The following is a 25,180-nucleotide window of genomic DNA, read 5'->3' on the forward strand; positions in this document are numbered from 1 at the left end:
CAAAAATGTTAAATGATCCTTAAATCTAAAGTGTTTTAAAGCCGACGCAATTACACATAAAATATTACAAGAAAGTATTACAATATGATATGTTACATACCCGTCCTAAAAATGTTTATAGTCCCAAAAAACCACCCCTATTAAAAATTCCAGTCTAGAGATCATGCAATTAAGAGAAATATCAGTTTTCTTATGCAGAACAGATCTGGCATATCCTTTGCAGTTTCGATTTAAATTAAAAGACCAGGCCACAGAAAGATGATGACATTGACATTTCCACTTTAAGACTGGCAATGCGTAGAGAATAAAATATTTGCTGTAGGAGAAACATTTGATATTCGTACTTGTTAGACTAGCACTTTGTGATATAAGAACTTTAAAAAACGACATGAGCTGATAAATATTTAATGTAAAATCATTTATATTTTCACACATTCAAATGTTTTGTCATATCTGTTATACTGTAGTAGTTGGTTGGATATACTATTCATGGATATACTATTCACTCACTTTCAACATATTCTAATGTGATGCTTGAAATTTCTCCCCTGAATTCAAGACATATTTGTCACCAAGAGGGCTTGATTTTGACTTTTTTTTGTATGATCTGAAATTCTTGGCTGGTTTAGCATTAATAAAATGGTGAGTACATGCATGGAATATATTCAGACATTACTTTTAGAGAATTTAAAGTCTCAAATTCCACTCTAATAATGAAATGTATGAGACTTTAAGAACATAATATTTGGATGAGCTTTAAAATTCATTGTGCTGCTACATGCAATTTAGGGATGAGCAAATTTTAAAGAAACTACTATTTAAACTACATTGATCAATCAATCAATCAATCAATCAATCAATCAATCAATCAATCAATCAATCAACCAATCAATCAAATTTTATTTATAGAGTGCCTTACAAAAGCTGAAAGGAGCACAAGGCGCTTTCCAGTAAAAACAACAAAAGACAACTAAATATAACAACACAATAAAATAGCAGTCGAATCAGAGGCTACGTGTTAAAAGTTTGTATAAATAAATGTGTTTTCAACTGCGATTTAAAAACACTCAGCACAGTGATGCATCGTATGTGTGCTGGAATTGCGTTCCACAGCTTTGGTCCCTGGACGGCAAATGACCGGCCTCCAAACTTTTTATACTTGTATTTGAGAATGACCAGAGAGGTATGTCCAGAAGAGCGGACAGTTTTGGCTGGTTGGTAGACCGTTACAAGTTCAGCGAGGTAGGCCGGGGCCAGACTATTGATGGCCTTGAACACAAACAGCAGGACCTTATACTCCACCCTGAACCGCACCGGAAGCCAATGAAGCGACCGGAGGACAGGGGTGATGTGTGAGTGTTTGGAGGTGTTAGAGAGAAGACGTGCTGCTGCGTTTTGTACCAATTGGAGCTGATTGAGAAGTAATTGATTAAGTCCAGTGTAGAGAGCATTACAGTAGTCTATACTTTTTCAAGGTCAGCTCGGGACAAGAATTATTGATGACTCAATAATAAAAAAAAAACAACTTTTAGCATTTTTACTGCATCATATGCTGTGACTTTGGTATTATCAGTTTTTATGCTATCATGTTATTCAACACTAAAAAACAATGTGACATGGAATTCTCTGAAAGTTCTGACATTGCTCTTACTGAATGTGATAGATTTGTAGAATAAAGTTTTTTATCAATGTTTATAAAAAGTTACTTAAATGCATAAAAAGCCCAGGTGTTAATTAATAGTTTACATAATACTTTTGATACGAAATTATTTTACTTTATTTTGCTGACAAGTGTATATATAAAAAATAAAACAATGTTGTCATCAGCCATTTTTTAATTATTAACAAACCTGCAGTGTTTATTTATTTTTTTCTTTCATAATCACTTTTAATACTATAACACTCAGCATTAAAATTTATTCTCTATCATGACAATGATTTTAGGCTATTTTAAGTTATTTAGTTATCATTATTAAAAATTTCATTCTGCTTCTCTCATTAGGGGTCGCCACAGCAGATCATCCGTATTTATGATCCTCATGTTCGATTTGGCATATGTTTTTACGCTGGATGCCCCTACTAATGCAACCCTCCCCATTTATCTGGGGTTGAGACCGGCATGTGTGCACTGGTTTGTGCAATCCTAATGGCTGTGGTTGGTTCCCTGATCGAACTCGGGGATTGAAGCGCCGCATCCTAACCACTAGACCACCAGGGAACCTTATTATTATTATTATTATTATTATTATTATTATTATTATTATTTTATTTTTTATTATTTTTTTTTTATTACTATTATATATATATATATATATATATATATATATATATATATATATATATATATATATATATATATATATATATATATATATAATAATAATAATATAATTATTATTTATATATAAACAGAATTTTTTTATATGTTTTAAAATATCGTCTATCTGTCCTGTAATCTTTCTGCTTTTACCAGCAGTCACATCATCATTAAATATAGGGGATCATCTGTAAATATCCACACCATAAGATGAATTTGAATACTTCAGATTATGAGCATTTAATTTTCTTTGTCATAATTTTCTCTAATCTCACATCATTCTAATAGAAGTTGTTCCAGAAGGATATTGCTCCAGATCTGTCCAGGCTTTTATTTTAAAGCTGTATATGGGAATCTCTTATCTGGTGTTCCTGTTTCTGAGCCTTACCAAAGGTCATCACTTTGATATAGACACACATACACACAAAACAGTCCTAGACACACATACATCTTTCTAGAGTTTTTTTTTTTCTCAATTTCAAGAGATTTCTTCTGTCATCCACCACAATTGGTTTCCATGGTCTTCCATGCCTTTTGATTTTCAAGAGCTCAACAAGGTATTCTTTCTTTGTACAAATGTACAACCCCAATTGCAAAAATGTTAAGACGCTCTGTAAAACATGAATAAAAACAGATTGTAAAGTTTATTTGTACATAAAGAATGCACAGCTTGCACATATGGATAGGCAGTATCAATGCAAAATTTTATTTTGCAGATTTAAGAGCAACATATGCTTCCATATATTCCGTCCGTGTCATCTTTTTCAGGGAAAACCTGACATATTTCAGTAAGACAATGCTAAAACAATTGCTGTTACAACAGTTTTGTACTGTTGTACTACATATATGTCTATGTACGTAATAGATGCTACACAATGGTAAACACTGCCCAGTTCCAACTTGTGTACCCATCAAAGTCAAAATGAACTTATTTTTCCTATTAAATGTTTTCCTCACTTTTATTTTTGAATAAACTACAGCATTCTGATTTCTGTTCAAACTTTTGTGGTAATTGGTCTTTACCAAAGAGATTTGGCCATACCTAATGATACCTAATGCTACCTCACTGATGTGTTATTTGAATTTTGCAGCTTAGTGACAGCTTGCTTTACTGGCAAATGCACTCAGGAAAAATTGCAGTTAAAGAAATGTGTATTATGATAGTGGGAGAGAGCTCTGTGTTAGATATCAGTCTAAAATAAAATATATCATAAGTTTAATCTAGATAAAAATTTGTTGACTGTGAAGGTAATAGTATGTAATTTGCTTAACCTGCTCATTATATTATTCAGTGAACCATTTTGCCCTGTGCATAGGAACATTATCACTCTTAAAGATACCACTCTCATTAGCATGGAAATGCTTAATTATTGGTGAAAGGTATTTGGTCAGACAAACTCTGTATTGATTTGCAGTGCTACCTTCTACTAATGGGACAAGTGGTCACAAACCTTACAGACCCACATACTCAATAATAAAAGTTCTTAGATCTGTCACCTAGGTGCATATTAACAAAATTACAAATATGGTAAAAAACATTAGAAACAAAGTTTTACGGAAGATAATAAAAAATGGACACAATGCCTAATAAATGAAGTATTGCTTTACAAGAACGAAATGAACTATTCACACCTGTAATATCTCACTTTATCCACTTTAATTGTATTTTCTTTACCCATAATTTTCACAAGTGCAGCATTTCCCTTTTAAAAAGAATAGGGAGTGTGTGTCATTCAACTGTTGAAACAGGCTCACATGTGCCTGACAGCAACTCAAGTGCTTGCATTTGAAGAAAATAAATGGCAATTCTGAGCCCTAATTGCACAGGTCTTTGAACAAAGGGACATAATAGGCTTTCAGTCTATTGTGTAGATAGTGTCCAATTAGCACTGTCTGCATTCTGTTTTCCATAAATTCCACAAATACATAATGCCCATAAAATTACACTCTATTTGAAAACATAAATCCCTCAGATTGCTCACTTTCACACTTTCAAATGTTCTTGGTTGTTTAGCACAAATGATTTTTAGTTTTTTTGTTAATTTACATTTACATTTATATTTTGAGTTTAAAAGTATGATTTTATTAGATAAAAAAAGGGGCCATTATTACTTCAAGGCAATCAGTAATGACCAAGTTTAAACATTTATTTTTCTTCTTCTTCTTCTTCTTCTTCTTCTTCTTCTTCTTCTTCCTCTTCGGCTTCTCCCATTAGGGGTCTCCACAGCGGATCATTCGTCTCCATACCCCTCTGTCTACATCTGCCTCTTTCAACCCAACTACCTGCATGTCTTCCTTCACCACATCCATAAAACGCCTCCTTGGTCTTTCTCTTTTCCTCCTTTCTGGCGGCTCTATCCTCAGCATTCTCCTACCGATATAACCCATGTCCCCCCTCTGCACATGTCCAAACCATCTCAATCTCGCCTCCCTCACCTTGTTTCCAAAACGTCCTACATGTGCTGTCCCTCTAATAAACTAATTTCAAATCCTCTCTGTCCTCGTCACTCCCAACGAAAACCTCAACATCTTCAGCTCTGCTACCTCCAGCTCCACCTCCTGTCTTTTACTCAATGCCACTGTCTGTAAACCATACAACATCGCAGGTCTCACCACAGTCCTATAAACGTTCCCTTTCACTTTTGCAGATACTCTTCTATCACAAATCACTCCTGCCACTCTTCTACACCCACTCCACCCTGTATGCACTCTTTTCTTCACTTCTCTAATACACTCTCCATTACTTTGCACTGTTGACCCCAGGTACCTAAACTCATCCACCTTCTCCACCTCTTCTCCCTGCAGCCGCCTCACTCCACTGCCCTCCCTTTCATTCACACACCTGTACTCTGTCTTACTCCTACTGACTTTTATTCCCCTTCTCTCCAGCACGTACCTCCAGCTCTTCAGGCTCTTTTCAACCTGCTCTCTACTCAACCTAAATCACAATATTATCCACAAACATCATAGTCCATGAAGACTCTTGTCTGACATCGTCCGTCAACCTATCCATCACCACTGCAAACAGGAAAGGGCTCAGAGCCGATCCTTGATGCAGTCCAACCTCTACCTTTAACCAGTCTGTCGTTACTACAGCACACTTCACTGCTGTCACACTGTCCTCATACATGTCCTGCACCACCCTCACATACTTCTCTGACACACCTGAGTTCCTCATACAATACCACAACTCCTCTTTTGGCACCCTGTTGTATGCTTTCTCTAGATCCACAAACACAAAATGCAACTTCTTCTAACCAACTCTATACTTCTCCATCAACATTCTCGAAGCTAATAATGCGTCTGTGGTGCTCTTCCTTGGCATAAAACCACACTGTTGCTCACAGATGGTCACCTCTTCTCTCAGCCTGACTTCCACTACTCTTTCCCATAACTTCATTTGTGACTGATCAACCTTATTCCCCTGTTGTTACTGCATATCTGCACATCTTCCTTATTCTTAAAGATCAGTACCAGCACAGTCCTTCTTCATTCCTCAGGCATCTTCTCACCTTTCAAAATCTTGTTGAACAACCTGGTTAAAAACTCCACTGCCATCTCTCCTAAACATCTCCATGCCTTCCCGGTATGTCATCTGGTCCTACTTCCTCCTTACTAATCCTATTCATTTCCTGCTTCAGCATCTCCACACCATCCAACCTTCTCTTTTTCTCATTTTCCTCGTTCATCAGCTGCTCAAAATACTCCCTCCATCTTCTCAACACACTCTCCTCACTAGTCAACACGTTTTCTTCTCCATCCTTTATTGCTCTAACTTGCAGAACATCCTTCCCAGCTCAGTCCCTCTGCCTGGCCAATCGGTACAAATCGTTTTCTACTTCCTTAGTGTCCAACTTTTCATAAAGCTCCTCATAATCCTTTTCCTTGGCTTTCGCCACATCCCTCTTTACCTGCTGCTGCATCTCATTGTACTCCTGCCTACTTTTCTCATCTCTCTGCTGATCCCAATTCTGTTTTGACAACCTCTTTCTCCTTATGCTTTCCTGCACTTCCTCATTTCACCATCACATCTCTTTGTCTTCATTTATATTTCCAGATGTCACACTAAGTATCTTTCTAGCTGTCTCCCTTATCACTTCTGCAGTAATTGCTCAATCATCCAGCACCTCCTCACCACCACCGAGCCCCTGTCTGACTTTTTGCCTGAATCTTATACGACAGTCTTCCTTCTTCAGTTTCCACCATTTTATTCAATTCAAGTCATTTTTATTTGTATAGCGCTTTTAACAATGAACATTGGCCCAAAGCAGCTTTACACAGATAATGTGGTGATAAAAAATTTATATGTTCTTTATAAGTAAGTTTGTCCCTGATGAGCAAGCCGGTGGCGACTGTGGCGAGGAAAAACTCCCCGAGATGGCAAAGGAAGAAACCTTGAGTGGAACCAGACTCAAGAGGGAACCCATCCTTGTCTGGGTTGCACCGAATGTCCAATTTGTTGCAGATATATGATGTTGCAGGGTACAGTGATGGTGATCAGAAGCAATCTGTAGTCCTGAGTCAATGTAGCAGACTGTTAACATTAACTACAGTTAATGGCATCTACATCTTTCTCTTCTTTCAGTCCTCACTCTCCTCCTCTTCTTCTTTACCTCCAAAACCATTTTACACACCACAATCCAATGCTGTCTAGCTACCATGTCCCCTGCCAACCCCTTCCAATCTCCAAGTCTCCAATCTCCTTTAGGTTGCATTTCATACATAGAACATAGTTCACCTGTGTGCACATTCGTTCTCTCTTATAAACCCTAAAATCCTCCTTCTTCTTAAAATAAGTGTTCACCACTGCCGTTTCCCCTCTTTTAGCAAAATTTACCGCCATCTGCCTTCAACATTCCTCTCCTTAAGGCCATACCTACCCATCACCTTCCTCATCACCTCTGTTCCCTTCACCTACATGCCCATTAAAGTCTGCCCCAATCACCAATCTTCCATTCATCTTCTACCACTTCAGCTAACTCACTTCAGAATTTTTCCTTCTCCTCATCTAACAGCCCACTTGTGGAGCATAAGCACTGATGACATTTATCATCATCTCTTCAACTTCTAGCTTCACGTTTATCACCTTATCAGAAACTCTCTTCACCTCCAGTACACTCTTACTTTACTCTTCCTTCAGAATCACATCTACACCATTTCTCTTTCTATCCACACCATGAAAGAACAGTTTAAACCCCCCTTTCAATGTTCCTGGCCTTACTCCCTTTCCACTTGTTCTTCTGAACACACAACATATCTACCTTTCTCCTCTCCATCATATCAGCTAACTATCTCCCTTTACCAGTCATAATATCAACATTTAAAGTATCCATCCTAACCTCTACTATACTACACATCTCTTTTCCCTGCTGTAGACATGTTCCTCCTCTTCTTCTCCTCCTTCAGCCAACAGTAGCCCAATTTCCACCGATACTCTGTTGGGTAACAATACGTGTGGCGGTTGTTGGTAACCCAGGCTTCGACCGATCCGGTATAAATTTCTCTTTTGTGATCCGCATATGATTTGGCACAATTTACCCTGGATGCCCTTCCTAACGCAACCCTCCCCATTTATCCGGGCACTAAGAGTGCACTGGCTTGTGCAACCCTAATGGGTGGGTAATATACACCAGACCATATTGAATTGACTATTGCATTGTGTTGGACAGATGGTTTAATAAAATAAATAAATAAATAAATAAATAAATAAATAAATAAATAAATAAATAAACAAACAATACTGTGTATATGTAAGAAATCTTTTTATTTTTTATTTTTATAAAATGCTGTGCAAAATGTATATAAAAACAAAAGTTGATTTGCATAGCTCATAAACTCATATTTTACTCACAGTAGTACATAGGAAATAACAAAAGTGAAAAACATAAAAAAAAAACCTGAGGAAATGTAAAATTGTAAGGGAAAAATTATGTAATTTTGAATTTGATGGCTGCAACACGTCACTCAAAACATTGGGACAGTCGCAACAAGTGAGTAAGTGTTACTAAAAAGAAACAGCTTGAGGAATATTTTGCAACTAATTAGATTAAATGGCAACAGGTCAAGAACATGATTGGATAGAAAAAGAGTATCTTAGAGAGGCAGAGTTTCTCAGAAGTACGGTAAAGATAAGCAGAGTTTCATCCACCTGCTGCATCTACAAATTGTGAAGGCTTTGAAAATTATCTGCAGTTCATAACATCATCAAAAGGGTCCAATAATCTAGAAAATCTTTTTCGCTCAAGGGACAAGAGAGAAAATCAATATTGAATGCTTGAGATTTTTTGGGTCCTCAGCCAGCACTGCATTAAAAACAGGCACGATTCTCTAGTGGAGATGACTTCATGGGTTTAGAAACACAGTGAGAAATTATTGTCTGTGAACACAGTTTGCTGTATTATACACAAATGCAGGTTAAAAATTTATTAAAGGTGAACATGATCTAACATGGATTTATCTCCAGGTCAGGAACTCTTCATAACTCTCTGCTCTCCCCCTTCAGACACTGCTCGCAAACTTGGGGTAACTATGGACAATCAACTGGCCTTCTACTCACATGTTGCTAATGTGGCTGGTTCTGAATGAACTTCCAATAGATGTTCGAATAGCAGAGTCCCTGGCAATCTTCAAGCGACTGGTGAAGACCTACCTCTTCCTGAAACACTTAAACTAACAGAGATATAGGCTGATTAGGTTGCATTGTTCAGGAAGACAATGCTAAACTTCATACTGCACCTATTACAATGGATGCAGTTTGCTTTGTAGTAGAAGAGTGCCTGCCTGCAGTCCAGACCTTTCACCTGTTGAAAATATTTGGTGCATCATGAAACAAAGAAAATGGCAAAAAAGACCAGGACAGCTGAACAATTAAAATCCTGTATCAGACACAAGTGGAACAACATTTCTTACCCGAAACTCCAGCAACTGGTCTCCTCAGTTCCCAGGCACACAGTATACAAACTGTTTGCAGCCATTAATTAAAAAAATAACCCTTTTCCTATTAAAATTGTACATATTCTATTAATTATTCAGTTTTTATTTACATTTTGCACAGTGTCACAACTTTTTTGGAATCGGGTTTCGATGTTCCAGCGTTTATGGTTTATAAATTCTGAATTATTTAGTGATGTTGACAGACAGCAGCACTGTTTTTATTGACAATGACAGTACAGCGTGTAAGGGTCACTGCCACATGACGATGAGGAAAAAGAACCCGTTCTACATAAACAAACATGACATTTGGTCCCCATATGTGCTGGTTTTTTTTTTACCCTTTTATGTATTTTATACATAAATTTTATATATATATACACACAGTACAGACCAAAAGTTTGGACATACCTTCTCATTCAAAGAGTTTTCTTTATTTTCATTGTAGATTCACACTGAAGGCATCAAAACTATGAATTAACACATGTGGAATTATATATGGAATTATATACATAACAAAAAAGTGTGAAACAACTGAAAAATGTCATATTCTAGGTTCTTTAAAGTAGCCACCTTTTGCTTTGATTACTGCTTTGCACACTCTTGGCATTCTCTTGATGAGCTTCAAGAGGTAGTCACCTGAAATGGTCTTCCAACAGTCTTGAAGGAGTTCCCCGAGAGATGCTTGGCACTTGTTGGCCCTTTTGCCTTCACTCTGCGGTCCAGCTCACCCCTAAACCATCTCGATTGGGTTCAGGTCCGGTGACTGTGGAGGCCAGGTCATCTGGTGCAGCACCCCATCACTCTCCTTCTTGGTCAAATAGCCCTTGATGCCTTCAGTGTGACTCTACAATTTACATAGTCATGAAAATAAAGAAAACTCTTTAAATGAGAAGGTGTGTCCAAACTTTTGGTCTGTATTGTATGAGACAATGTTATATAATGCAAATACAAATCACTTGAGTCCATTAGCCTAAATGTACAAAAACATCAATAATAATCCTGCTATTTTTATACCTTTAGTACACTTTCTATTTTATATCAGTGTCTGTAATATACTTTTGCAAAATGTTTTTTATATAATCCCATAAAATTATACTCAAAACCTGCTTCACTGCAAAACTTCTCTAAAATATTTCTTTTAATTTTTTTTGCTGTTGTTTATAGATTCAGTTTTTGTTTTTTTCCTTATAAAATATGCTTGATTATTATCTTAAACTGCATACATTTTGTCGAGATAACAGCAGGATTTTTTAAACAATTTCTATAAATGAAAAAAAAAAATGTAATTCTTTTATAACCATATTTTAATAAATATTTTAGAAAATATCTAGGAAAGGTGCTATTTCTTTATTGTCTTTTAATGAACAAAATTGATACATGCAGAAGGGATAAGTAAATAAAATAGTGTATAGATCCAAGAATCACTGTGATATAATTAAGATGTAACAACACATATGTGAAGGGGTCAAGTGTATGGGCCTAACAAAGTTTCAAATTCTGCATGCCAAATTAATTTATTGTGCATGTTATAAAACAAAAAAAAGTGCTACAAAGCTAGAACCAAAGTAAAATAGGAAACTCCCATAAATCTACTCAACAGTAAATGTGTGCAAACAATAATTTTCAATAACCAAATGGGATTTTGCAACCATGGCTATTTCCAAAAGAATCAATTTAGGCATTTTACAGCAATGAATACTTATGCATTTTGTTATGTTTCTTTATTTATAAACAGTTTTGCAAATTTTAGATCCCAGATAGTATAAATTTTACTATTAAATATAAAACGTTTCATAATGTCCCCAGATTTCATATCATATAAAGTAAAATGTGCATAAATGTAAAAGAGTGGTCACTGATGATTTCTTAATTGTTTCAGTACTATTAGACATGACTGAACCAATAGCACCAGACACACAATATCCAACAATTGTTAGCACTGATGGAAGTTGCTCAGTCTGGTATTGGATAAATACAGAATTATCTATTAACTGATGCTGTGAAAAATAACAAATAGCATTAAATTGCACTTGATACAATTTTCTTTTACCTTAAAATTAAAATTATTTGTAACAAGCACAAAAGGAGCAGCACATTTTGGATCATTTAGCTAAATATTTCATGGTTAAAATATTCTTTAAAATATACCTATTTATTTATTTATTTATTTATTTATTTATTTATTTATTTATTTATTTATTTATTTAAATCAAAGTTCAATAGAGCAGAAAGATATAATCTATTAATTGCACAGGCTTATAGAGCGTAACTAATCTTTGAATAGTTTTTGCCATGATATTGTATATATACTGTTATTGTAGTATATGTATATTCTTTTTCATATATTTGCATTTATTTTTATTTCTTTGTCTTGCTGCTGTAACATAGAAATTTCCCCACTGTGGGACGAATAAAGGTTTATCTTATCTTATCTTATGATCATGTTCCTATGGTTAAGCTCAGAATTCAAGCAAAGGAAATATGCTCTAAGAGTCAACTGACAATTTCTACCCAGAGACAGTGCAGTGACTGTGCTCTCTGGTGAGCCTGTGTGTAATGTGCTAATATATTACAGTGCAAAATCTCTCTGCATTTCATTAACTAGCAAACAATCTCTCTAATCACAGTTAATCATGTATTTCTGTGCATATGCTTCCTGTTTTGACATACTGTATATCCAAAGCATTTATATAGTAATGTTTTTATATTAACATATATAGCATCCATGTCAGTATTTGGAATGCCACATCTGAATGCTGTGATAATATATGTGTTAATAAACTCATGTACACTGTTTAATAGTATTGAAATCAGACAGTGCAAGTCTTAATTGTTAATAATCATATTTACCAAGTGAATTTTTTTTTTTTTTCTACCCAGTTGTCCCAGGCATCCTGAAAATATTATTGTTATTTTCTTGTTCTACTATATCACATTTTCCTGATCAGGTTGTAATGACAAGGAGCCAGAAGATTTGTATGGTAGCGCAGTCTCGGATTTACTAATTAGCACCTCATGTTTCATTTAGTGAGTGGGCTGTGATGTACCGAGAAGGTGCAGAGGTTTTTTCATAATATACAGTGCCCTCCACAATTATTGGCACCCCTGTTTAAGATGTGGTCGTGGACTTCTAAAAATTCTCCTTTTTTTTAAAACAACATAGAACCCAAATGCAAAAAGAGAAAATCCAACCTTTCATTTAAGTACATAACTTTGGTGGTAAAAAAATCACACATTTAGAAAAAAAAAACTTGAAATCATGTGTGCCACAATTATTGGCACCCCTAACAATTCCTCTGAAAAATGTAATTGTTTTTTTTTTTTATATATTTTTCTGTAGTTGCTAAGGTTGGTCAGGGTATCTAGGGACTTTTAATTAGTAATTCATGATTTCCTGTTTCCTGGGGTATAAATATGACATGACACAGAGGCCTAATTCTCTTACCCATTTGTCAACATGGCAAAGACAAGAGAACACACCATTCAAGTAAGGCAGATGTGTGTCGACCTTCATAAGTCAGGCAATGGCTACAAGAAAATAGCCACCGCCTTAACTTGCCGGTATCTACAGTCAGAGGAATCATTAAGAAGTTTAAAACAACTGGAACAGTGACAAACAAGGCTGGAAGAGGTCCCAAGTTTATCTTGCCACAACGCACAGTGAGGAGGATGGTAAGAGAAGTAAAAAAATTTCCCAAGCTCACCGTCACAGAATTGCATCAAAGAGTGGCATCTTGGGGTCACAGAGTCTCCAAAACAACCATCAGACGCTCTCTACATGCCAACAAGCTGTTTGGGAGGCATGCAAGGAAAAGCCTTTTCTCACTAACACTCACAAACGTAAACGTCTGGAGTTTGCTAAGCGGTACTGGGACTTCAACTGGGATCGTGTGCTTTGGTCAGATGAGACTAAGATTGAGCTTTTTGGCAACAAACACTCTAAGTGGGTCTGGCGTAAAACAAAAGATGAGTATGCCGAAAAGCACCTCATGCCCACCGTGAAGTATGGTGGAGGATCTGTGATGCTGTGGGCCTGTTTCTCTTCCAAAGGCCCTGGGAACCTTGTTAGGGTGCATGGCATTATGAACGCTTTGAAGTACCAGGATATTTTAAATAAAAACCTGATGGCCTCTGCCAGAAAGCTGAAGATGGGTCGTCATTGGGTCTTTCAGCAGGATAATGATCCAAAACATGTGGCAAAATCTACACAAAAGTGGTTCAGCAGTCACAAACTCAAGGTCCTCCCATGGCCATCTCAGTCCCCAGACCTCAACCCAATCGAAAACCTGTGGGGCGAGCTAAAGAGAAGAGTGCATAAGAGGACCCAGGACACTGGATGATCTAGAAAGATTGTGCAAAGAAGAATGGTCAAAATCCTCTCTCTGTGTTCTCCAATCTTGTGAAATGTTATAGGAGGAGATTAAGTGCTGTCTTGTTGGCAAAAGGAGGTTGTACAAAGTATTAACATCAGGGGTGCCAATAATTGTGGCACACATGATTTCAAGTTTTTTTTTTTTTTTCTAAATGTGTGATTTTTTTACCACCAAAGTAATGTACTTAAATAAAAGGTTGGATTTTTCTCTTTTTTTGCATTTGGGTTCTATGTTGTTTTAAAAAAAAGGAGAATTTTTAGAAGTCCATGACCACATCTTAAACAGGGGTGCCAATAATTGTGGAGGGCACTGTAATTAGAAAGTTTTAAAATATAGTAGATTGCATTGATCATGAAATTAAATGTGTCAACATTGTAAGTGCAAGCTTGACCAAGCGTCTTTTTTATTATTAGGTTTCACTTTCACGATTTTTAGCCCTTTTTTGGAACCAAGATATAGTCATAATATTTCCATGACACCTTGGATCATTTTAGCCAGATATCCAAATTACTGGCACTTGCCATCTCTATCATATTTTCAGCCTTTGGCCAGTGCAATGCATTACTTACCACCTACATGATCTTTTCCTCCTAATTACCAGCCTTGTCATAATTTGTCTCACAAGCTGAAGCCCATTAACTCACATTTTACAGGTTTGTGGAGCAAAGAGCACAGCATGTACAGCTGGTTTAGTTTGGGGGCACATGATGTCTATATACTGTACAGTATATACAGGATCTTATTTTGATATTCTCCTTGTAGTAGTATGTGTCTACTTATATTAATATATTTGTGACACACACCTTCTTATTGACTTAAGATTCCTAAAAATGCAGGAAACAATGCCTTAATGATTAGACAAGATGTGCAATTACAGCATAGCTGTGCAAATGTCAAAGTAAATACTGCATGTGTCACAGCTACAGCTGACATCTTTCTGTTTGTCCCCAGGGAGCACCATCCTCAGAGTACAGATCCGTTTCTTTACCTGATTATTAACCTGATTTGTCTCAAATCACCTCTCATTAGTGTCACCTTGCTGTCCTGTCTTGTCCACCATGAAACATGTATCTGATAGCTGATGACTGTGGGCTACATGTTTTTGCACTGCATTTTATTCTGCTTCTGTTTTTGTTTAATACCCCTGTGTTGATCTCTGATATTGGATTTGCTAAGACTTCTGAAGTTTTTCATAGTTTTTGTGGTTTATTTTTCCTACCAAATCAGATATTCCTTATTGTACACCTCTGTGTACCTAAAATACAACATAATATATAATTAAATAAAATCTTGTTTGATTGCTTAACATGCGAATTTGGATTATGCACGAAATGCAAGAAAGGCACTAAACTTAATCTTATAACGTTCCATTAAAACAGTTTGCTCAGAGCGAATCGTGATTAAATGAACACCTAGCATCCAATCAATAGTCATTTCTTTCATTGCACTCTTCCTTGGCAAGCAATGACCCATTTGTGAAACACAATATTCTCAAGGCCATGAATCTCTCTTGATGTTGGGCCTGTCAGAAATAAGTTTAGAGGTTGTAAAAATTGCAAAAACAAGACATTTTGTACGAATGCTTCATCTGTTACAGGTAACATGCATATTGTTATGACCATATCTACCCGCCTGTAATGATTGTGTATTTTGAAATTTGAACAGTTTAAAAAAAAATAAAAATACTTTTAGATCTTACTATTTTTTAATTTTCAATTAAATCAGTATTGAGCCATGAAATAGACTTTTTTATATTGTGATGCAGAATGAAGTTACTATAAATCTATAAATAAGATAAAGGCCAGAAACCCTTAGAGGAATTAGAGGTTTGCAATAACAATGGCAAGATCAATATCCCTGAAGCTCTGTTTGGAATTACCATCCAAATACCCTCTTAGTGGTCCCACATTTCATCATGAAAGAATCCAGCTAATTTGCTTTGGTTTCGTCATTCAGAACCTTTTTAAATATTGATAAATATAGATAAATGATCCATTACTTATACTTCCTAGAAGCTAGCATAGTAAACATTTTTTAGTGACAATAACACTTGCCATTAAACTGCTGCTCAGTCAATTACTACTGTGCATGGAAAAAATTAGGTAATGTGTAAAATCATGACTGTAATTCCTAGACTGTTAATGCAATACAGTATCTTTTGTTTTAAACCTCTTGAATTACAGCTGAAAGTCTGCACTTCAACCACATCTTGATACATTAATTTCAAAGATCTTAGCCTAGAAGATCTAAATGTCAAGTTACTAAAACAGCAGGGGGTTAAATGAAGTGCACTAAGAAGAAGAGCACTGGTGTGGATACTGTGGCATGATCCTTTAGAACAACCCTTAACTCATACGTGCTGTAAGGTGACCTCAAGGCATACCATATATATCCTCTCATGGATAAGAAAATGTGAAACCAGCCAGAGAACTCTATTTACAATTGCAGATCCAACTGAGCAAATAAAACCCCAATAGAATACAGTACATACACACCCAAGTAGATCTGTGATTGTTTATAATTATCCAGGTCATTTTTAGATTTGTTACAGAGAATAAGAAGACCAAATGGGACTAATAATGAGAACGCAGTTGTGGCAATAGAGCCAGCTTCAAAACTAGAGCAGGGGGGATACAGTAAGAAAGGTTCAAAACATGACAGTTTAACAGTCATTGTTCTGCTTTTTACTCAGACATATGGCCCCACTGGGCACCTGAATATTTCAGGTGTCTTGCCAGTTTCATTTTTATATAGCTGATTTATTAGAGAACTTGTGCTGGATGTGTATTTAGTGTAATGCAGGTGGTATTGACTTTACTGAAAGATCAAGTGAATCACGCAGCAATTTTTGCCTTGAAGGGCGTTTTTAAAGGTAGATCATGTATTGATTACAGACACAATCTAACTCACTTTTACTGACAGCCTTTATAAACAGGCATTGAACTATCTAAACACACGAACAAATGCAATTATTTGTGCGAATAGCTTTAAAAGCTTTCACATATCTCTAATAACAATCTGTCAAAATAAAACAAGAGAGTCAATAAAATGATTACTTGGAACACATTTTGACGACAACTAAGATTTATTTGAAAAGGAGATGAAGAAAAAAAGAAGAAGAAAAGACAAATCTTGTTTGCAATAATTTATGTTTCTGAGTAATTTTCTCCCTTGATACACACTTCAGCTTAGCCCCTGTGTCTTGATTATATTTGATCTTAGCAGTCAGTCGTCTGCACCTGCTGCTTTGTGTGGCAGTTGGCAAACAACCAATTTTCTGTTGCAACTAATAAACTGTGCTGCTGGTTATACTGAATGTAACCAGTTTTTATTTACCTGTTGTAGTCCCAGGATATAGTTTTAGCTGTTTTCTATGATTTTTTGATTCTGTGCATTGAGCAAATTCCAATCATTGGGTTAGTTGTAAGTGTAAAAATATATATTTTTTAATTTACATTGATATCACTGTAGCCGTACATAAAGAAATAATGCAAATAAAATAAGAATTTGAAATGTATTTACAATTTACAACAGCCAGGCATTTTATTCTGTTTAAGTAAGTGTTATGGAACAAAAAGCTGAGATGTTGGTCATGCTTGGCTTCTTTAACTAAGCATCTATGGAATGCATGTCAGAAAATTCATTAGACACAGATCAGGGAGTGAGCTCATAATCCTGAATTTACATTACATTAAATACAGGGTTAAGAGGCACACAGTCCTGCATCAAGATTAAATCTAAGTGGTATAAACAGAGAGTGTAATCAGTTGGCACTGGAGATCTAATGTGCTTCCATTTTTTAATCACCCTAGCTTCACTTCTTGACTACAGCTCTTCAAACACAATTGCAGATAGATATCTAGAGAAAACAGAACCTGGGAAAGTGACATACAAATTCCACTGTCACAGGTGCTCAGTTGAATTGTTGCAGTAATACTGTGCCTATATGAAGGTGTGTTTGAGCTCATGACTTACAACCTAAACCACTCGAGTAGGTGCAACATTTGAAGTCAATTATTAAATTCGGTTGAATATGTAGAGCGCAGTAACATAAAACTATCAGGGCATCTATGTGCTCATGTAAGGGGAAATAAAGCTTTTCTCTGAGTATCTTACATTTAAAAAGTTGTTGTTGGATGGGTTTTCAGAAAAAAACATTGGTGTTAGCCTTTACCTGATTTATATTATTACAAGATCTTGAACTGAGAAATAGACTTAGTGAGCATTAAAATACATCATAGAATATACAAAACCCCTTTTTCACTAATGCTATACTAATCATTCAAGAATAACTTTATGAACTGATTTTTCTTTAAATAAATATTACACTGAAAAAGACAGTCACTAAAATGCATCCTTGTTTCTCAATTATAAATTTATAAAAATTATAAAGTTTTTCTCATGACAGATTGTGTTTCTGATTTACCGTTTTTGACCTGTGTGAACATTAAGCACAATTCATAAAAATATATTTACAGTATATTATGTACCTTAAGTGATATTGAAATCCTTTGGCTTAATGATCAAATTGACACCCTTATTTATGATCTATCTTACAGTTACCTGTTAACTGGCTGCTTGATTATAACAGTAAATGTATGGCTGCACTTCACAAAAAATAATCCATACATATGATAATGTTGTTCGAAAAAAAAAAATCCCACATGTATACCACCAACAAAGAGACACTGAAAAAAAAAAAAACAGCCAACAAGGAAACACTAATTGCATTGTCAATAATTGCTTGGTTTTTTGTTTCCTTGGAGAGCATTGCTTCTCTTCTAAGTGCCTGTGAACAAAGAGGAAAATGAGGAAAAACAAAACCGTAGTGACCTAATCTGTGTCTTGGTTTACACCCACTTGCTTGCTTGGTATTGTTTTTGTAATATTCAACCATTTCACCAACATCTTTCCAATAGTTGCTTAATTGTTAGATCCTTGATTTGCTTGAATGCATCTGTGTGGGCATGTATGTATAAATAGCTCAGAGCGCCTTCACAGACGGTGATTAGGTTGATTAAACTTAACAGGCAATTTCATAGTGTAATCACCTCGATCTTAATGCTACCTCTAATGAACTTCAAAAATTTTACCCAGTTCCAGTGCTTTATTTATGCAATGATTTCATCCTGGAGACAAAACAGGAACGTGTGATGTAGCTTCATGTTGTTTCCTGGCCCAGGGGTCTCATCAGCAAAAATGATGAGTCAGCATACAGAGAGGTGCACCTCACCTGGTCACTCAACACCAGCTCCATCACCAAGAAAGCCCAGCAGCACCTCTACTTCCTGAGAAGGCTGAGAATAGCTTATCTCCCTCCCACCTCCTGACCACGTTCTACAGAGGGACAATTGAGAGCATCTTGAGCAGTTGCATCACTGCCTGGTTTGGGAACAGCACCGTTTTGGACTGCAAGACCCTACAGAGGATAGTGAGGACAGCTGAGAAGATCATCGGAGTCTCTCTTCCCTCTATCACGGACATTTACACCACACGCTGCCTCTGCAAAGCCAACAGCATTGTGAACAACCTCACTCTTCACCCTCCTGCCATCAGGCTCCTCAATACACAGAACTGAACTGAAACTCACGCACACAGAAATACACACACACACACAACTGTGTGACTGATCTGCACAAACTGGACTCAAACACACAATCGGACTTACTTTACACATCCATGTCTTCAGTACCACTCACATGACATCACTTAATTACTACAAACTGTTTACATGCTGTTTTTAGCACGTGTGTATGGCATCAGCTATACATGGTTGAAATGACAATAAAAAGCTTTTTGACTTGACTGGATGTAGTTTACACCTTGTTATGGTTGCTGAACTGCTGGATATCTGAGTGGTGCTTTAAAAACAATGTGGACTTTATAGATAATTGGAGCAATTTTAAGGTCAAGGCTGGCCTAGTAGGGTGGAACGGTATCCATCTCACTCAGGAAGGTGCTGCTCTCATTTCATGCTCCCCTGATCAGGGTTGTGTCTCCTTACTTGTTTTGTTTGACCTTAGTGCAGCTTTTAATACCACTGACCATAATATTCTCCTTTGCAAGCCTAAAACATTATGTTGGAATAAAGGGAACAGCTCTCTCCTGGCTTAGGTTTTATTTAACTGACCGCTATCAGTTTTTTGATGTAAATGGTGATTTCTCCAAACTCTCTGAGGTACGTTTAGTTTTCTGCAAGGATCTGTCTTAGGCCCACTGTGTTTCTTTTTATATATACTGTTTCTGGGTAAAATTATACATGAAAAACATGGTGTTCGCTTCCATTGCTATTCAGATGATTCACAGTTGTATATTTCAGCAAAGCCATATAAGAGAGATCAGCTTAACAATGTTAAGAAATGTATAAAGAACATTAACTTGGATGAGACAGAGGTACATTTACTAGCAGTAAACTTTCTGATTATGGATGGTCTTTCCGTCTCAGTGTGTACAGCAGTCAAAGACCTTGGGGTGATTATTGACTCTAGTCATTCTTTTGAGGGTCATGTGAATAACATTACCAGGATCTCCTTCTTTCACCTTGGAAAGATTAATACAATTTGAAATAAGATGTTACAGGTTGCAGAAAAACTAGTTCATGCTTTTCTTACATCTAGATTTGACTACTGTTGCTTTACTGTCTGGATGTTCTAGTAAGTGTATAAATAAGCTTCAGTTAGTCCAGGATGAGGCAGCAAGAGTCCTCACTAGATCTAGAAAATATGACCCCATTACACCTGTTTTAATCAGTCTACACTGGCTCCCAAATAAAATCTCTCATTGATTATAAAATACTACTACTGACGTGTAAAGCACTTAATGGTCTCGAACGCAGTATCTGAGTGAACTTCTGATACTTCTGTAAATCGTTGGTACCTTAAATAATGATGACTTCAACAGGGAGCAGATCTTCTCATAAAGCCCCACAGTTATGGAACAAGCTTCCAATTAGTGGTCGAGTCTCAGACACACTGAAAACATGTTTATTTAGTCAAGCTTTTTATCGGTGGGCTATTCTAAGGTAAAGAAGCAGATCTGGAGGGATCATAGAGTGTTCAGTGAACTAGGATAATTGGATACTGTCATTCCCTCATTTTCACACGTTCACACAGGTGTGTTGATGTGGTGTGGAGGGCTGTCTTCTATCCCAGAGATCCCTCATGTCTGCAATACCCTCTGGCTCTCCCTTTTAGTTATGCTGCCATAGTGAGTCTTGCCAGAGTCGGCAACTGCTCAGTGTCCTTAGCTTTTATGCAACAAAAAGAATACTTAATAATTTATATCCTTCTCTCCCTGTGACCCCTCTTCTCTCTCTCTCTCTCTCTCTCTCTCTCTCTCTCTCTTGGTCAAGTTAAAAATGCTCCTGAGGTACCAGTGACCAGTGTTTAGGTCCCTCTTCTCGGATTTGCCCGCTTCATCCCAGCCTGCCTCTGGATGAAGTTCTCTTCAACTGGAGGCCACTTTGTGCATTTCAGGATGTTTCACATCTGCGGCCTGGGGATCCATGAAATTACAGAGTAACACAGGAACTTTGAGGATGGATTTGAACTGTACTTAATGTCAACAGTTTGCTAAACTGACTTATGACTATAGTCAGCATTAGATCATGATTACTGCACAGGTCAACATAGTTTAACTGTAATAAATAGACATTTGTTGCCAGATGAAGATATGTTCCCTCTTGAGTCTGGTTCCTCTCAAGCTTTCTTTCTTATGACATTTCAGTTTTTTTTTTTTTTTACCTTGCCACAGTTGCCACATTAGGGACTTGTTCATTAGGACAAACTTACACTTATAAAGAGAAATCTAATTCATTATTTCTTACCACATTATATGTGTAAAGCTGCTTTGAGACAGTGTCCATTGTTAAAAGTGCCATACAAATAAAAATGAATTGAATTGCAATTAAATTGAATTAATTACAGGTTAGCTGAATATCATCTGATTTTCATGTAATGTCTCAAACTCGATCAAATCATGATCTTGTGTTTTTGTTGTTATTATTAGCAAAATAAGCTTTTCTCAGTTATGCATGGATTAATTAGGGTAATAAAAAGGTTTACATTTTAAACTCTATGAAGGGAAAAGTTGAAAATGTCAATGTACATTCTTTCAATTATGTACCCATCTGCACTAGTGTCACACAGGAGTCAAAAACAGCTAGAGGCTTTATGGTGACCAGCTGAGCACCTGCTTGTCTATTCTACACTGTCTATTTTAGTGTTACGGTGCCCTGCCATTCCACAGTCTTAATATAAAAAGTGTGAAAAAAATATCGAGGGTGTAACCGAGACATCTGCATCATATCTAAAGCATTAACAACTTACTCACAGATTCAAAATTTGGATTCACACTCCAAATACACTAAAATACGATTTTAGAACTACTTATTTACCAGCTCTATGAAATGTATTGCATCACTGTAATGTGAAGCAGTTTGTACACTGCCATGTTTGTCAAAGAAAAAGCTGTAGTCTTGTTGACTTGATTAAAGTGGTGTTTTCTTTTTCCACAGTCCCCAGCACTATCCACTCCATTAACCCCAAAGATGTCAGAGGGATTGAAGCCAAAGTGACCCTGTCTCACATACATCCTTGCCTGGTTTCTTCAGTTACTAAAGGTTTTAATGGTTTGTGTTATCTAAGGCATGTATTTCAAATACGTATTTCAAATATATAAAATAAAATTTTGTTATTTGTTTTTGATAGGGTTGATGAAAATGGCTTCATATTTTGTATCTAAATACTTCAGTGTTTTGTATTTTTGTAGTCTTCATCAAGACATCATAAAAATGCATCCTCTAATTTGTGCCTACTCAGTACTTTGCTCAGACTTGTTGAGATCAGAACAGAAAATGTATCCATGGAGTTCAAGGTAAGAAATGTACAGGCTGCCAGCCTTTAAATATGTGTCCAATGATTGATAAATAAATATTTGATTGCCAAATATTGTGCACTAATTGAACTAGCTGTTTTGTAGGATCATGATTTTGCATACCATGGCATGAATGACTGCCTGACACATAATATATTATTATATTTATGATTAACAATCAAATAATTAATGAGTTAGAAATTAGTTGCTATAAATACAGGTGCTATCAGTCCTCTTATGAATGATTTGCTTGTCATTGAGTCAGTATTGCTGTTACCAAACACCAAGTAACTAAAGTAGGATACAATTATGAGTCATTCGCAAACTGTTAAACATTAAACTGTTGATTAATTTAAAACTAACCTTCATTGTGGAGATTACAGGGATATGTATTTGAATATTTTTTCCGGTAACTGGATCCATATGACTCGGCCAAAGAAAATCTGTTGCTATCAAACATTGTTTACTTAATCAACTGAGTCAGTCTAATGGTAAAGGAACAGATCAAACAGGCCAATCAATGAAAGATTTGCGTTGAAATGTCATGCTCCCTTGTAAAAAATTTTTTTTAGTAGTTTTAAAATATACATTTTATTTTGATACATTGTGTGGCTGCTGGTTTGATAAATAAAAAATTAAGGTGCAGGTAGTTGTCAACTTACGACCATTTGACTTTACGACCACAATCGCTAGCCGCGGCATATGTTTTTTTTTACCAGCTTCCGGCATAATTTTACATACTGTACATATAGCCTACTCTACTTATGACCAAATCGTGTTACAACTGTCTTACGTCGCTAGCCACGGCGTACGACAGTGCGTACCAGCTTCCTGCATCATTTCACAGTACTGTACATATAGCCTACTCTACTTACGACCGATCTGTCGGTCCCAATCGTGGTCGTAAGTCGACGACTACCTGTATTTGGTATTTTATTTAAAAATACATTTTGATGTTTCTTTGCCCAACCTTGCCAAAAATGTTTAAAATAGGACACAGTTGGAAACAGTTCCACTACAAATGTTAGAAAATGTCATGTTGGGAAAGTGCCAGTAAAGTGCCACAATTCTACTTTTATAAACCTTTTCACTGCTAAGCCATCCTCAAAGTCATTCTAGACCATGCCTTGTAGCTAGTCACAGCCATCTCAATCTGTTTATTGATTTTTTTCATACCATGTGTGCAAAATTGACAGGACCTGTGTGTTGTGTAGGCTATAGAATAGCATGGGGAACCTTTCAAAGCTAAAGGTCTTGTTGTAATTACAAAAAGCTTGAAAGCAGTGAAAACTTGGTTTTCACTGTTTATTAGTTACTGAAGCACAAATTACCTATTTCTCATTTTATTTCTTAAATCTTGGTGTTATTTATAATCAGTGACAAGTGTTAGAAGGGAACACAAGGGAATACAATTTTGGAACAGTAAGGTTTGAAATGCCCCATGCCTAAAGAGCTAACACTCTAAGCACATGTAAAGTTTAAAGAATTATGTGTATGGTCACAGCATATATTTAACATACTTAAAGCATAAGGAGAACTGGTGTTGAAATCTGATGAGGATCTTAATTGTGTTTTATAACAGTTGATTGTAAAGGCTGATTGTCAAGCCTTTTATAGATGCTTTAAAGCTTACAAACCAATCTTTTACCTTTAATGCTCAAGTACTAATAAAAACTGTAATTGACTTTTCCAAGATTACATTTCCAGGCTTACTCATGTTTGGAAGTTTAGAAGTCTCTTAAAACAGTTTATATATTTTCCAGGGGTTTAAGCATTCTAGCACTTAGGACATAAAAAAATGCCAGATTTTCTCGTAATACCTCTAATAGGACATGAATTCTAGCTTTCGGGAGAATGTTATAAAGATAATACTTTACCGTTAAACAATTATGCATTATTAACAATTATTAACAATTATGGTGCATCCCAGCATGGCAGCCCTACCTATCAAGCATCATTATGAGATTAAAGTTATCCTAGAGAAAATAAGTTTGGGGGGAAATACTTTTGATGAATCATTGGTATCAACAGATATGTTCTTCCCTTATTATTTGTGTGTTTAAGTTACTAAATATTTTTTAAATCTTTGGAATTTTATTTTGCTCAAAGGTACTAGAAACCTCCAGTAAGACCTAACAAATAAATTATTATTTTTGATTCAGTCTCTATCATGGACTTGTCAAGATAACTCCAATCAAATAAACCCGAGGCTTGACCTCCAAATAAAACACAGTATTCCTCTAGTGCAATATTTACTTTTTGGGGTCTTATTTGATCTTGTCATGTTTAAATTTATGTAGATCTATATATCAATACTAATTTTTTTTTACATTTACAAACTACAGGCTTCTGAAATTCACGCTTTGGAAATGTAAATCTTTGCAATCCTGTTTCTATGGGGAACCTTCCATAGCAACACAAGCCTTGGTGATTTAACTCACCACAAGAATTGGTTTATCATTGTTTCTGTTCTCTCTCTGGGAGGCACTTGAAGCAAAGCTTATTTGTTGCCTTCTCAAGTCATACGTGGCACAAGACCATAGAAATTATGTTGTACCTGCTGCTCTCCATGACTCATTCTATGTGGATTTAAAATAATGAAATCAGGGCTATCGGCTACAGAATGTTTCAAACACCTCACACACTACCTATTTGTAACACTGGAGTTCTCTTCTTTTTATGC

General features: G+C 36.1%; 1 protein-coding gene across 1 annotated transcript in view; it reads left to right on the top strand.

Annotated features, from left to right (window-relative positions):
- Positions 1-1,185: 1,185 nt before the first annotated feature.
- Positions 1,186-25,180, top strand: part of trpc4a (transient receptor potential cation channel, subfamily C, member 4a) — a 51,783-nt gene continuing 27,788 nt past the window's right edge. The window contains exon 1 of the mRNA XM_046861467.1: positions 1,186-1,350. Coding sequence (XP_046717423.1) covers positions 1,186-1,350 — 165 coding nt within the window. The remainder of the gene's footprint in view (positions 1,351-25,180) is intronic.

This window comes from Silurus meridionalis, chromosome 11 (genome assembly GCF_014805685.1).
Source record: "Silurus meridionalis isolate SWU-2019-XX chromosome 11, ASM1480568v1, whole genome shotgun sequence".
In the NCBI taxonomy this organism is placed as follows: Eukaryota; Metazoa; Chordata; class Actinopteri; order Siluriformes; family Siluridae; genus Silurus; species Silurus meridionalis.